Raw genomic sequence first — 16,174 nt, 5'->3', positions numbered from 1 at the left:
TAACCTTATTAAAAACTAGCTTTATAAATATTATTCTCATATATATGTGCATATTTATATTCATATATTTAATATGATATAATTTAACCATAGTTTTTATTTTATGTATAATAAATTTAAGAGGAAAGGCAAAGGCCCCATATATATATGGCTATACGCTTATTCTGAAAATAATTTTTTATACTATACAACTATTATGTGATGCACGTATATATTAATTTTGTTTTACATAGAAAGTTTGAAGCTTCCAATATATACATATAAAAAAAAAAATATTTTTTATAGATGGGAAGAAGACCAGCAAGGTGCTATAGATACTGTAAGAACAAACCCTACCCTAAGAGTAGATATTGTAGAGGTGTACCTGATCCAAAAATCAGAATTTATGATATGGGAAGAAAAAAAGCAGATGTTAATGAATTCAGTGGTGTTGTACATTTAGTTTCTTATGAATATGAACAAATTTCATCCGAAGCTTTAGAAGCAGCTCGTATTAGTGCAAACAAATATATGATCACAAACTGTGGTAAAGATAATTTCCATTTAAGAGTAAGAGTACATCCTTTTCATGTTTTAAGAATTAATAAGATGCTTTCATGTGCTGGAGCTGATAGGCTTCAGACTGGTATGAGAGGTGCCTTTGGTAAACCCAATGGTGTTGTTGCAAGAGTAGATATAGGACAAGTTCTATTATCAATTAGAACAAAAGAAAATTTCGTTTCTAAAGCTTGTGAAGCTTTAAGAAGAGCTAAATATAAATTTCCAGGACGTCAAAAAGTTTTCGTTAGCAACAAATGGGGATTTACCAATTTCTCAAAAGATCAATACCAAAATTATAAAAAAAAAGGAAGAATTATTTCAGATGGTGTTACTTGCAAATTTATTAGAGAGAAAGGACCATTAGATAAAATATACAAAGATATTAACACTGTTATTCAATCATAAAATCTTTTTTTATTTATAAACATATTTGTACATTAATTGTACATATATGTATTATATGTATATATTATTGTTATATTATTACCACTGTTTTCTCTTAATTTTTTTCCTTTTTTTTCACTGCATACAATGATTTGCTTTGTAGCTAAAACAGGATTGTTAATAAGTATATTTTAAAGCATAAACCAATAAGAGAATAATTTAAAAAAAATATATATACATACATACATGCATACATAAGGGGGGTATACTCCTCTTTATATAGCTTATGCTCTTTATAATATAAAAAAGGGCATTTAAAATGATTTTATCATTACGGTGTTGCATATAAAGCCATTGGAAATATGCAAATAAAAATAACGTGGTTTTTTTACATTTTTATAAGCCCATACATTGGAAAATATTGTAAAGCAAAAAAGTTCTACAAAGAAAGTAATGTGTGCGAAATGCTTACAATTATTTTGTCCATTTTTAATTAAATCACCGTTAAAAAGGGGTAAATGTATGAATATTATGGAAAAAAATATGCATGTTCATATAATATTCCCATAAAATTATGACCAATTCATAATAAAATAAGAAAAAAGCTTATATTATATGCACATGTCATAATTTTTTATCGCTTTTTAAAGGGAAGTAAACATTATAGAAGGCTTAATAGGGTTATATCATACAAGTTTGTGCTTAAAAAAAAGAGGCTTTTTTGAATCATACAATTTAACAAATATTTTCTAATGTATACATATGCTGATACCAATATATTATTCCCTTTCATGGATATAGCTTTATTTTTAAAAAAGCATACTACCTATTTGCAAGCATATTTTATTTTTATATATTTTAATGAAAATCATTAATACAAATTAAAACTAAAAAAGGGAAGAAATAAAATAATTAATACATAAGCACACATAATAATAGGTATGTATTATGAATATAATATAGATAATATAAATATTGTTTATATAATAATCCCTTTTTGTGTTTCTTTTTTTAAAGAATATTAAACATAACTGTGCAAAAGTAAAAGCTATTTGAGAATACATATATTTTTTTATATTATCACAACAAAACAAAACTTATTGAATTTTTACATACTATTTTTTTTAATATTCATAAAAAAAACTTAATATATTTTCTCAGTATTTTTATATATAAGGTAAAATTGAATAAGCCAAAGGCTATATGCTTATTATTATTATTTTTTTTTTTCATCGTCCCTTTTTTCTAAATATTAAATATATTTATAAAAAATTAATATGATATAAAATTAAATTTATCATATATTTTAGTGTGTAAATTTTGTTTATATATTATAAAATAATTCAGTATTTTTATTAAAATTTTACTTCATTGCATAATATTAAGTATATACAAAATATATTTAATTTTATTTATCTCCGTGAAATAATATTTATGTCATATACGCAATATATTTTTTGTTTTGCTTTTAAGCTATAATGAATTAAATATAATTATAAAAAAATAATAATAATAATATAATAATAATAATAAATACATATATGTATATTATTGCATAAATAAAAAAATAATAAACAATAAATAAATTATGCTATAAATATATATTTCACATATAATTTATTTTTTTTTTTTAATATGCTAGCATATTTGTTAAGATTTTTTTATGTTTCAATATTAAGAATATTTGTACTTGTATAAATTATATAGCAAATGTATATATTTCATTTTATTCATAATTATGTACACATTTTTTTGATGTTCTTTTTTTTTTTTTTGACACATGTTTAAGATTTTTTTTATGTCAATTGGGATATATCATATTGACAGTTTTCCATTATAGATTTAAGATATATGGTTTTTAAATTATTTGATTTAGATATATATAAAGAACGAAATAAATAAAAAAAAAATTATAGCTTATATATAAATTAAAGCATAAAAAATATATAATATATTTTAGGAAGCATAAGGCAGAAAAATTATTTCAATGTAGTTATAATAAAACAAAATAGTCATATTAAGCATTACGAAATTATATTGTGGGAAAAGAAGTATAGAGAAATACAACAAACACAAGAAAATATTTTAACTCGAAATATATATTAACAATATCATTAAAAAAAAGAAGGGACATTAGTTAAAATGACCAAATAAAAAAATAGGTGTATTACTTTTGTAAATTTAGAATGCGTAAAAAAAGGAAGCCTATTTCAAGAAAATTGGATATATTAAGAAACAAATAAGGATTATATTAATAATTGAAACATATCACATTTTGTTTTATAATATAATAATACATAAATTATAGTATTATTTTATTTATATTGGAAATTTTTTATAATCAATTTCACATGCGTAAAGAATATTAAATGGGTATATTGCTTAATTCACATCAAGAAAATTATATATATATACATAAGTCCAATACCTTTATTCAATATTGCCACTATTTGCGATCAATAATAAGGGAACATAATATATACATGCGATGCTATTCGTATTACAAAATATTCAGAATTGCTATCACACTGTTCTATATATTTTTACTTTCAAATGGAATGCATAAAAGTTATGTTTCAAATATTTTAGATTCATAAATATTGCATATATGTATATATTTGTATATTCATATATACATATGCAAGTGTACATACTTAAATGATTAATCAAATTTCTGTAAAAATACTTATCAATATATAATTGGAAAGCGACATAAATAAATAGTTTATCATATAGTTACTTTTATTATGGCATTAGAAATTGATATAGATAATGTAATTTCTAAACTAATAGAAGTTAGAGGAACACGACCAGGCAAAAATGTTAATTTGACAGAAAATGAAATTAAAATTTTATGCTTATCTAGCAGAGAAATCTTTTTAAATCAGCCAATATTATTAGAATTAGAGGCCCCAATAAAAATATGTGGAGATATACATGGGCAATTTTATGACTTGTTAAGGTTATTTGAGTATGGCGGCTTTCCCCCGGATGCGAATTACCTATTCTTAGGTACGTGCACGCCCATGCCAGGCATTCTGAATCGGAAAACATATTGAACCGACAAGCATTTTGAATCGGAAAACATTCGAACCGCCAAACCCATTAACTCTTTATTTTTTTCCTTTTTAGGTGACTACGTCGATCGAGGGAAGCAAAGCTTAGAGACGATCTGTCTATTATTAGCATATAAAATAAAATATCCTGAAAATTTTTTCTTACTAAGGGGTAATCATGAATGTGCATCCATAAATAGGATCTACGGTTTTTATGACGAGTGCAAAAGGAGGTACAGTGTCAAACTATGGAAAACTTTTATAGACTGCTTCAACTGTTTACCAGTGGCGGCTATAATCGATGAAAAAATTTTTTGTATGCACGGTGGACTATCACCCGAGTTAAACAACATGGAGCAAATTCGAAAAATCACGAGGCCCACAGATGTACCTGACAATGGTAAGTCGCGCAATTTCATCGTAATTTTGTTGTAATTTTGTGCATGTTTTTCAAACTTTTTCATACTTTACAACCATTTTTCGCGTTCTCTGCCAGGCCTGCTGTGCGACTTGCTTTGGTCGGACCCCGAAAAGGAGATAAACGGGTGGGGAGAAAACGACAGAGGTGTGTCATTCACCTTCGGACAAGACGTAGTACATAATTTTTTAAGGAAGCATGAACTTGATTTAATATGTAGAGCACATCAAGTTGTAGAAGATGGTTATGAATTTTTTGCAAAAAGACAATTAGTTACTTTATTTTCTGCCCCCAATTATTGTGGCGAATTTGATAATGCAGGGGCTATGATGAGTGTTGACGAAACACTAATGTGCTCGTTTCAAATTTTAAAGCCAGTTGAAAAAAAAAAAATAACAACCTAAAAAATACAAAGATTTTAAAATATGCACAATTTTAATTGGAATATATTAAATTATTAATGTAACACACACAATTTTGATATTCATATATGTTTTAATTTAGTTATTACTATCCTTTATTTTTTTTTAATTAAAATTTGTTTATAAGAGATTGTTTTTTTTTTTTTTTTGCGTATATATGTACAATTTACATATATATTATTATTATTATTATTATTATATATATATATATGCAAAATTATATATTCATATAGGGCCCAATGCATGTTTATAATTATTTAGACGTATATATAATTTTTCAATATTGTTTACATAGTTCAAATTATTTATATATTTATTTTTTTTGAACATGCAAAAAAGTTACACTAAATAAAGGTATACTATTATTTATATTCCCTACAAACCCAAATAAACACACACCCATATATATACATAATTATGCATATACTAGCGTGTGGATATTTACATATATTTATTTATATGTACTTTTACTTATATATACATGCTTATATACAATTGCGCATTTAAAAATTAAATCAAGTATTTATATTTATGTTCTTATATTTAATTTTTTTTTAATATGAATTATTTATGTATTATTATAAAAACGTTTTAAATACAAAAAAACAAAAAAAATCGATAATATCAAAAAAAGCAAACAAACAAAAAGGCGGCGAAAAAGGCAGCGAAAAAGGCAGCGAATGAAAAGGGCGAGCAAGCCATACAAGCTGCCTCCATCCGCCTCGTCCTATAAATTCACATAAAACTCGCATAAAATTTTTATAAAACTTTTAACAAATTAGACACCTTTATGGGGACCTTCCATTTGGGCCTTATCCCGTACAACTTCAACACGTACTCCAGTATTAAATGCGCAGCCTGAAAATGGGAAAGCAAAGATAAGCAAAGATAAGCAAACCAAAATAATCGTAACAAAATAAGCGCACAAAATCGTCGTAACAAAATAAGCAAACCAAAGTAATCGTAACAAACATGTAGTGTAGAACACCGCTGAGCGCTCTTACCTCTGCCCCTTTATACAAGTCCGACAGCAATAGGGTCATTGATAAGTTTATCTCGGGAAACGAAAGGGTAAAACATCCTGAACAGTCAGATTGGCCATAGCCCACAATTTTTTTCGTTTTTTTTGCCGTTTTTTTTCTGTTTCTTCTGTTGTCTTCCCTTTTCTTTTCTTTTTCCATTGCGAATTCTTCGTTTATTTCTCCATCATATTCACATTCAAATAGTTGAAAACCCAAGCCCCACTTCCTGCTCATCCCTCCAGTTAAAATAAACGATTCAATACTTTCTTCAATTGTGTATACTTTTCTTATTTGGTTCATAACTTTAGAAGGAAAAAATAAATTTTCATTTGTAAAAGCTAAAATTTTAGTTAAAGCCTTAGCAGTATATCTTCCATTTATTGGAATATACTTGTCTAATATCTTTTTTGAATCATATATTAATGGATCTAAAACATATGGCTTGTTTTGTGCTAGTTGAAAAAAGGTTATATACTTATTACTTTGTTTTGAATTCGAATTATTTAGATATGATTTTAATTTGTGTTTCATTTTATCACCTTGTTCATTTGTATTGCTAATGCTAGTAGTGTTGTTGTCGCTTTCCTTTTTCATGTTATTCACTTCTTTGCTATCTCCATCCTTTTGTATATCATTATCAGCATCTTCCGATGCATTGTCTGAATTTATTTTTTTCTTACCCCTTTGAGCATTAGTATTTAATATGTTTTCAAAATTGTTTTTATTTCCATTATCTGATAATTTCTCTGCCATAGATTCATTTCTTTTTGAGCATACTAATTTCCAACATACTTCTGTATTTTTATATATAGTGTGATTTATTTCAGGTATATGTCCTTCATCATTTTTTTTATATGTTTTTTTCATTATTAAATATGTTTCTAATTTTTTAATTTTTTCTTTTATATTTCGTTCTTTAATTTTTAGATAGTCATCATTAAAAATATAATTTTTTTCTTCATAGTTGCTACTATATTCTGTATCGCTAAACATGGTATATTCATCTGAATCTTCATTATTATATATAATTTTTTTTGTTTTTTTTTTACTTACATTTTCTATTTGTTTTTTAATAATTAAATATTTATAATCTATCAATTTTTTTAATAAATTCTTTTCTTTATTTAATTCGGTTTTCATATTTTCATATTCTAATTCCTTTTGTTTAACATCACTATTATTAGTGTTTGCTTGAAAACTGTTTATTCCATTCTTATTATAATTATAATTTTCATTATTAAAAACGTTATCATTGCTATTATCATTTTTGGTTCCATTTTCAAAAATAAAACTATTACTATTCGATTCTATTCCGTTTTTTTTAATCATGTCTAATTGCTTTTCTTTATCTCTTACATATTCTTTAAGTTCATTAATATATTTATATAATTTTTTATACTTTATATTTTTATTTTTTTGATAATTGTTATAACTTTCTTTTAATATACTATTTACTGATTCATCACTACTATTTTCGGATACAAAATTTTCACAAAGTTCTTTTATATCGTCATTAAAATTTAGATTATTATTTATGCATTCTTCATAATTTTTAATAATAACAGATTCTCTTTTTTCATTTACATCTACTTTAGGCTCTAAAATAATATTATTTACAAAAATGGCTGGAATACTTTCTTTTTTATTATAACCTGTTTCATTCTTTTTATTTTTATAATATAATTTTCCCTTGTCATTTATATTATTAACAAGTTTATTATTTTCATAGTTTGTATTTCCATTTTTGCTACCCTTTTTATAGATTCTATTTGCATCTTCGTTTGGTTCGACATTTTTAAATAGATTATGTTCATGATTAAAATTGTTGCAACTTACTGATCTTCTTTTTGAACTATTTTTTGCATCTAATGTTTTTTTTGAATTTTTTTCTAAAATTTTAAGTGGTGATTTTAATTTATTTATATTTTTGATGTTCCATGTTTTGTCTGCATTATTTAGTTTGCCATCTTTTAAAATGCTTTCATAAAATATATCACGTTTTCTAATTCTTTTATTTTTATTTTTTTTTTCATATAAATTTTTATACTCTATATTTCTTAAATCAAAATTCTTATCTTTTTCACCATCCTTATTATTATAAAAATTGTCTTTATCTACCTTTTTTTGAGATGTAAATAGATTTTTTAAAAAGATATTATCGTTACTTTCATACATATTTTTTATCGAATCATTAATTTTTTTTGTTTTTTCTTTTAAATTATCAACATGATTTAAGAATGTATGTTTTAAACTAAAGACATCTTTTTGTTTCCCACTATTTTTAGTTTCATTTATTTCGCTACTCTTACATTTTTCATCAACTTTATTAGTATCCCCTTTATCGCTTTTCATTTCGGATTCTGTTAAATTGGCTTTTGCATCATAAAAATTATCTTCCTCACCATTTTCATTTTCTTTATCATGCTCTGCTTTTATTTGTGTGCTTTTAAAATTTTCTAACTTATCCGATTGTTCTATTGGTTTATTGACATCCTCTTTAATGTCAGAACACGATTGCTGACTCAAACTCATAGACGATGTATTTACCTTTTCAGCACTGTCGCTTTTTATTTTTTTTTTCACATCTATCGTATCTTTTACTGAAAAGTATGCATCAATACTTGCTGACCTATTCATTTTTTTAATAAGTTCATTCTTTTCGTTTATATTCATTAAAATGTTATTTTTATTTATTTTATAATTATAAGTACTTATATTTATAAATTTATTTTCAGATAAATTATTAGAAAGATTATAAACACCACTCATCCTTTTATTTTTATTTTTAAGAACCCTAAAATTGGTAGACAATTCTGCATTTTCATTGTTCACAAAAAATGGCTTCCCACCTTTATACTCGTATTTTTTTTTTCGAAAACTAGAAATGTTATTATTACCTTGTGAATTGTAGTACGAATCAATATATGATGAATCATCACCACCATATTTGCTAAGCCCACTATTTTTGATATTCATTAAGGAGGAGGAAATATTACTAAGGTTATTTGACGAACCAAATCCAGCTGCAATTTTGCTACTACTATTAGAACTGTTCTCTACATTTTTGTTGCTTTGATTCTGTTTTTTTTTGTTTTTATTATTCATATTGTTTAAAAAATAAGATGGTAAAGGAATAAACATTTCTTCTTGTAAATTTAATGGCTTTATAATATTTTTATAAATGTATTCATGATATTTTAACCCCGATATGTTGTAAATTAGTTCAGAAATAATATACGTATCGATTAAGTACATATATTCACCATACATCTTTGATTTATTTTTTACATTATAATTTTTTGCATTCTCTATCATACTAATCATACTATCATAATTAATAAACTTATTTAATGTTATATTTTCATGAAATGGTTTTCTAATAAAACATTTTAAAGTTAAAAAATCTTTTATTGTTATATGTTTTTTATTATTACATATGAATCCATCCCAATAGTTTGATATAGGTGAATCTAATTCTTGTTTAAATTTTTTTATTTTTTCTAATTCCATATTTTTATATATCTCTTTTTCACTATATATTTGAGTAAACTTCTTTTTTTTACCATCCCTTGGTTTTTCATTATTTATACTATATTCTATTTTGTCATTATTTTGATTTTCTTTTTCATCATCTGTTTCATTTATTACTAAGCCATTTTTCGAACCATCACATCTGTCGTTTATCTTGTCTACTTCGTTTGTTTCCGACTGCTTAGATGGGACACCGTTTTTATTGCCGGTGCATACATTTAGATGCCCATTTTCAAACGACTCTTCATCGTTATTTTTGTTATAAATAAGATGAATAAGTGCAATATTTAATATTAATTTATTTAGAGAATATCCATTAAATAATGAATGTCTAGTTATGGGTCGTCTATCAACAACTCCTGTCATTCCAACACATGTATCTACAACTACATTTTTTTTATAAATAATGCATATTTGACAACCTAATATTTTTTCTTTTTCATATAATTTTTTAATAAAATTATGTACCCGTTTTTCTAAAAACGTTTTCGGTTTTTTACTAATTGGTGTAACATATATAGATGTATCAATAGGTTTATAAATATTTTCTAAAGCTTCTTTAGCGCGCTTTGAAAATATACTTAAATAATTTATTTTTACATTCATTTGGGTACATAAACCATGTAATAATGATGCAACCCTTAAAAAGAATATTATATCTTTAGGTACATCACTTATTGGACTTTTTTCCATAACTTCATTTTTATCTATATTTTTTAAAAAACTCATATTACTTTCTTTTCCATTATTATTTGTTGTATTTTCATTTTCATTTAATTTTATTTCAGATTCTTCAAACTTCTTTAGAAAAAACTTTTTCAAATTTTCAATATATATTTCAGGATCATATGTAAAATCATCATTAAAACGGAAACCCATGTCTTCAAAAGCTTCTATAATATTTAAAAAGTTCATACAATTAACATTGTATACTAATTTACAAAATGCTAATTTCATTACACTATCTAATTGTTTTATAAGTCCCCAGTCTATAACAACTGGTACGCATTCATAAGATTTTTTTTTTTTTTTTTTTTTATTTTTTTTCTTTCCTTTTAAATGTTTTTTATAACTTTTTTTATTCAAGTTTGTTTCTTTTTCACTTCCCCATTTAAAATTTAATATTCCCTTTTTTGCATTCTTATTTATTTTTAAAATTTTTGAATTTGATTTAGTATATGAAGTAGAATTTTCCGATTTGGACACATTCTTATTTGAGGTTATAGTACTTTGGTGTTCCCCTTTACTTTTACTCATTCCATTTTCAGTTGTTTTATTTTCATTATTAATTATGTCGGTGTTGTTGATAAGATATTTGTAATCTTCCCTTAAAACTTTGTCTGTAATATCTTCTTCCTTTTTGTTATAAGGCCCAGACGAACTACACACTTTTGAATAAGAATTTCGAGATTTATCTAAACCATTTTTTAAATGTGTAATATTATATCTAGGACTTATAAAATCTTCCATAGATGCACAAGATGCATTACCTAAACTGTGTCTTTTCACAATCTTATTTATACTATCACCATAATCATTTTTTTTATCATAATTTGATAAACTTCTAAATTCGGTTTCACTACAATTAAGCAATCTATTTGGGTTACCTAATTCATTTATTTCATAATAATTCATTTTTTTATTTTTTTCTTTCGAATATTTATTTGATTTAGCTTTTTTATTACTATTACTTTTTAACATAACAAGAATATTTCCAGGGTGAGGATCCCCATGAAAAAAGCCATCACTATGTATTTGATATGCAAAATAATCTATAATTCTATATACTAAATCATATGCATTTATATTATATTTTTTTATATATTTTGTATCCGTAATTTTAAATCCTTTAATATATTCCATTACTAAAACTTTTGAAGTTGTATATGCACAATATATTTTTGGGATTTTTAAATCTATACCTGAAGTTTTATATGTATTATAAGCTAACAATTGATGATATAATTCATAATTATAATTTAATTCTCTTGATGCAGAATTTTGCCATTCTTCAATATAATCACCAAAATTAAAATTTTTGTCTATTAATCCAAAAGCCCATGATACTTTTTTCAATGTACTAATATCAGACGATAAAAATTTATCTATACCTTCATGTTGAATTTTTATTATAACATTATAATCGTTTTTATATGACTTGCTCATATTTTCAATCATATCCCCCGTTTTCAATCGAGCCTTATGTACTTGCCCTATTGATGCACTTGCAAGCGGGGTTTTATCAATGTAATCAAAAAGTTCATACATGCTTCCTATACAATTTATGTTGAAAAAGGGAATATATTTATGAAAAATATCATTCTTATTTTTGTCCAAAATTATGAACATGTAATAAAAAAAATGAGAAAACGAAATAAAATTATGAACCGTGCAGGTAAATCATAAAAAATTGCACACATATTTTACCTAATTCCCTTTTTAAAATAACTTCAATTTTTTCAAAAGGTGACGTAGGCATCATATCTTGCAATTTCGTGAACTTTTCGATATATGCAACTGGCATAATATTTTCCTGGGTGCTTAAAAATTGCCCGACTTTAACCCACCATCCTGAATGAAAAGGTTGAAACGGTTGAAACGGTTGAAATGGTTGGAATGGTTGACAATTTGGGTGTACATAATTTTTTTTACAAAACCGTATGAGCAAAATCAACTTTCATTTTATCAATTTTTTGTATAAGCATGTATATATTATTTCATTTTTTTCAAACCTCTCAATTCGTAAATATTATTTAGCATTTTTGTGGCAAATTCTTCATGTTTTTTTTCCCAATATTCATTTTTTTTTTCGACGGGCATTTTTTTCGATTTCCTCAACGCATTTTTGTACTCAACATATAAGCTGCTGCAGTACCAGATTGTCTAAAAAATTATTAAAAATATAAAATACACACACACATATATATAATTATTCATTTTGTTCAGACATGTTAATTTTTTATTTATGCAAAACAGTCTACTAAAATATATTATAAAAATATTTTTTTGTGTATACTCGTATCCTACGATTCCATTGGTCATACTGATTCATTTTATCGTCAAGTAAGGTATATAATATTATGCTAAAAACGGAAAAAAATAAAGACGAATGATGGCAAATGATAAACAGTGGCAAACAGTGGCAAGCAGTGGCAAGCAGTGGGAATAGAGGGGGTGGCAAAAAAACTAACCTTTTCCATTTATCGAAAATGGTTTAAAATATTCCTATAATGCTAATTGTCTATACAGCAATATAGTATTATTCAATTTTGTATATTATATGATTTGAATGTTTTAAAAAGGAATGAACTTAATGGTTATTCTATAATGCATGAACATTCCCATATATTTTTTGTATATTGACAAAAACAAAACAAAAAAATAACATAAAAACAAGAGTTAAACAAACAATAGTATTAAGTAATTTTAAAAATATATATATGAAATATTATATGTCAATGAAAATAAATACAAATAATATTATTCTCTATATGCATGTGCATATATTAAAAATCATTTTACACAAAACAAATAAATAAAATATCTATCATTTTTAAAACACATAATATTATTTATATAAGGACATAAATAGGATGCTACTAAAATATAAATGTCTGGAAATATATTCCAAAAATTTATATAAAACAAATAAAAGAAAATTAACAAATATACAAATTGTACATAAACCAATCATGTCTTTTTTTTTATAACACAATGGTTGAGAATAATTATAAATAATAAATGATAGTGCAATGTGTTAGCACATTGGAATGATAGGACAATAATATAAAAAATAAAAAAAAATTTTTAAATTATAAAAATTATATATGCAAATATATACATATTAAAACTATGCAATTTATATTGTAATTGTATATAAACATATATTTTTTTTTCTATATATAAATAAATTTGAAAATATATATGCAACAATTTTTTTAAAATTTTTTAATATTATTTTACAACTTTTTTATAAATTCCTTTAAAATTTGGAAATATAATTTTATATAATAGTAATTACTGCCATCGCTGGACATAACCAAATACCAATTGTCTAAAAACTTTCATAATTTGTATAAATGCACAATATATTTATTTCAATTTTTTTTTTTTTACAACAATGTTTAGTTAACCTAGCTATATATATCACTGCCAATACATTTAAGAATATATTTTATGAACACAAAAAAGTTATTAACCTTTATTATTTAAAAATGAAAAATACTTTAATAATTGCATTGGGATATATCTCTTTAATTTCGTACTAGCACAGTATATTAAATTGTTCCTCCTAAGTTAACTTTTTATATTATGTTAAAACTACATATGCTTATATTGCAATATATTTTTGCTTTATCATAAATGTAAAGACATAATAAGAGAGAGAGGGAAATTAATAAATATGGAATAACCTGGGTATAGTATAAACATAGTCATAGGTTCGATATATAATTATCACACTTCATGTTAATCATTATACAGTTACTATTCAACCATTTTCGATGCATAAGATTTTTAAAAAAATTATAACCATGTGTAGTCATATATTTGAAACTTATTAAAAATGCAAACTCAACTCCAAATTGTATATATAGAAATGAAGGTAAATTTAGTTCTCCCTTTTTAGTTATAGAAAGTTTATGCCTTATTTGCCTTTACAAACAGTGATTATATTTTTCATAATAAATTTTAAAAAAAAATTATTTTGCCATATCATACTATAAAAATATCTTGTTCCATTTTGATCACATTTAAGAAATCGTGTTAGGTTACCCTTTTCCAATTTCAAAAAAATAAAAAAACATTTACAGTCCCATTATTGCGTAATATGTATTAATACATTGCTTTTGCAAAAATAATTTTATCAAACCCGTATGTTAGCATAATATACGTGCGTATAGTGAATATTCTTGGCTTAAAAAAAAAAAAAAAAAAAAAAAAATATGTTATAATAATAATATATGGTAATAGTATTAATAATGGGCGCCCTTCGATAAGCCTTTTTACTTGTAAATTTGTATTTTATTTTTTTTATTTCTTCAATTTTATGTCGTCAAACATCCTATTTACATAATGGTCACAGACATATACAACCCCGGTGAAAAAATAGAAAATGAATTTTTAAAAGAAAAGATACGAGGGAAAATAAATGAAATGCTAAAATGGAAAAGGAAAGGATTTCCTGGTAGTAATCCTGTATCATTAACTAAACATAATATAAAAAATTTATTTAATAAAGATTATTTAATATGTGAAAAAACAGATGGAGTTCGATATTTTTTATTTATAGTATCAAATACAACATTTTTAATTGATAGAAATTATGATATATTTAAAAATGATATGCATATACCTACTATAGACAATTTAGAAGTCAAACAACAGCTGACTTTATTGGATGGTGAATTAGTAGAGGATACTATATATAATGAAAAGAAAGGAGTTGAAGAAAAAAAAATTGTTTATTTGATTTATGATGGATTATTTATACAAAGAAAAGATATCACTAATTTGTCATACCTCGAAAGGTTGACTAATGTATATAATTATGTTATAACACCTTTGAAAATGTATAAAAATCAAAAGAAAGCAAAAAAAAATGATCAACCATTGAATAACAACGATAATAACGATAACGACAATGACGTAGGCGAAATTGAAAGTGCTAACTCGAAAAAGCGGAAAAATACTACGAACCCTGATGAAGAAACTAAAAACGATTTCGACAACAGTCTAGAAAACCTACCCAATCAAAATGATGAAAATGATGAAAATGAAGAAAAAAATAAGCGCGAAAACCAAAAGGAACTCGCATTTTCTGTAGAAAACAAAATAAGTGATGAACATGCGGAACTGACGGGTGATGAAGGTAGCGACTTAGAAAGTGAAAATACTGAAGAGGAACCATTAAGTATATATTTAAAAGATTTTTATTCTATATCACAAATATCAGAACTATTAAAAGTTATGAAAAAACTACCACATACATCAGATGGTATTATATTTACACCTTTAAATTATCCATATGTAACTGGAAATTTTTATCAATTATTAAAATGGAAACCTTTAAATTTAAATACAGTTGATTTTGGTATCGAAACAATATATGATGATAATAATATACCAGTTAAATTTGAATTATTTATAGCAATCAATGGAATTAGAGCATCCTATAAATGCTATTTAGCTGAATATGGTGATGTATATAAACAATTATTACAAATGGCTATAAATAATAAAATTTCTCATTATATTATTGAATGTTATTATGTTTCTAAAAATATTTATTCAATTTGTAAAAATGATGATTTAACTGAAAAAAAAGTTGAAGGTGGATGGATTGCTCAAAAAATACGATACGATAAAAATATCCCAAATGATATTACGACACTTAATAAAGTTATGCACAGTATTTTAGACAACATAACTATTGATACTTTGATAAAGGAGGTTGCAACAAACCCAAGGGCCTCGTCATAGTCCCATATTTTAAACTAGGGCAAAAAATATCCACAAAAATAAGACAGCAAATGGCATATCATATTTATTACATTTTCTTATTTATTTGCCCTTCCATTTTTTTTATGTAAAATATTGGGAAAATATTTTTCATCCTCAATTAGCTGTCTATTATTATTTTTTTTATAATTTAATAATTTTCTCAAATATACACACATTTTTGTGAAACTAAATTTTTATTGTTAATTGGTACATATTTTTTTTTGTAACAATGAGATTAAATATTTCATCAAACAATCTTTACATTATTAAGAATAAAACATTCTATCCATTTTTAAATAT

At 24.3% G+C, this 16,174-nt stretch overlaps 4 protein-coding genes across 4 annotated transcripts; 3 read left to right on the top strand and 1 right to left on the bottom strand.

Moving 5' to 3' along the window:
* Positions 1-285: 285 nt before the first annotated feature.
* Positions 286-945, top strand: PCHAS_1029200 (60S ribosomal protein L10, putative; the record flags this gene model as incomplete). Its single annotated transcript, XM_016798415.1, has 1 exon — positions 286-945. One exon carries the CDS (start codon positions 286-288, stop codon positions 943-945), a length of 660 nt encoding a protein of 219 aa, XP_016655624.1.
* Positions 946-3,671: 2,726 nt separating this feature from the next.
* On the top strand, positions 3,672-4,802 carry PCHAS_1029100 (serine/threonine protein phosphatase PP1, putative; the record flags this gene model as incomplete). The annotated part of the gene is made up of 3 exons (XM_016798414.1): positions 3,672-3,936; positions 4,057-4,380; positions 4,477-4,802. The coding sequence occupies 3 exons, from the start codon at positions 3,672-3,674 to the stop codon at positions 4,800-4,802; spliced, it is 915 nt and encodes a 304-aa protein (XP_016655623.1).
* A 777-nt stretch (positions 4,803-5,579) lies between these two features.
* On the bottom strand, positions 5,580-12,425 carry PCHAS_1029000 (atypical protein kinase, ABC-1 family, putative; the record flags this gene model as incomplete). Its single annotated transcript, XM_051320997.1, has 5 exons — positions 5,580-5,678; positions 5,825-11,646; positions 11,801-11,944; positions 12,106-12,256; positions 12,390-12,425. 5 exons carry the CDS (start codon positions 12,423-12,425, stop codon positions 5,580-5,582), a joined length of 6,252 nt encoding a protein of 2,083 aa, XP_051176920.1.
* Positions 12,426-14,446: 2,021 nt separating this feature from the next.
* On the top strand, positions 14,447-15,853 carry PCHAS_1028900 (mRNA-capping enzyme subunit alpha, putative; the record flags this gene model as incomplete). The annotated part of the gene is made up of 1 exon (XM_016798411.1): positions 14,447-15,853. One exon carries the CDS (start codon positions 14,447-14,449, stop codon positions 15,851-15,853), a length of 1,407 nt encoding a protein of 468 aa, XP_016655621.1.
* Positions 15,854-16,174: the final 321 nt, after the last annotated feature.

The sequence above is a fragment of the Plasmodium chabaudi genome (assembly GCF_900002335.3).
Source record: "Plasmodium chabaudi chabaudi strain AS genome assembly, chromosome: 10".
In the NCBI taxonomy this organism is placed as follows: domain Eukaryota; phylum Apicomplexa; class Aconoidasida; order Haemosporida; family Plasmodiidae; genus Plasmodium; species Plasmodium chabaudi.
The sequence above is the reverse complement of the archived record's forward strand: the minus strand, read 5'-3'. Positions and strand labels throughout refer to the sequence as shown.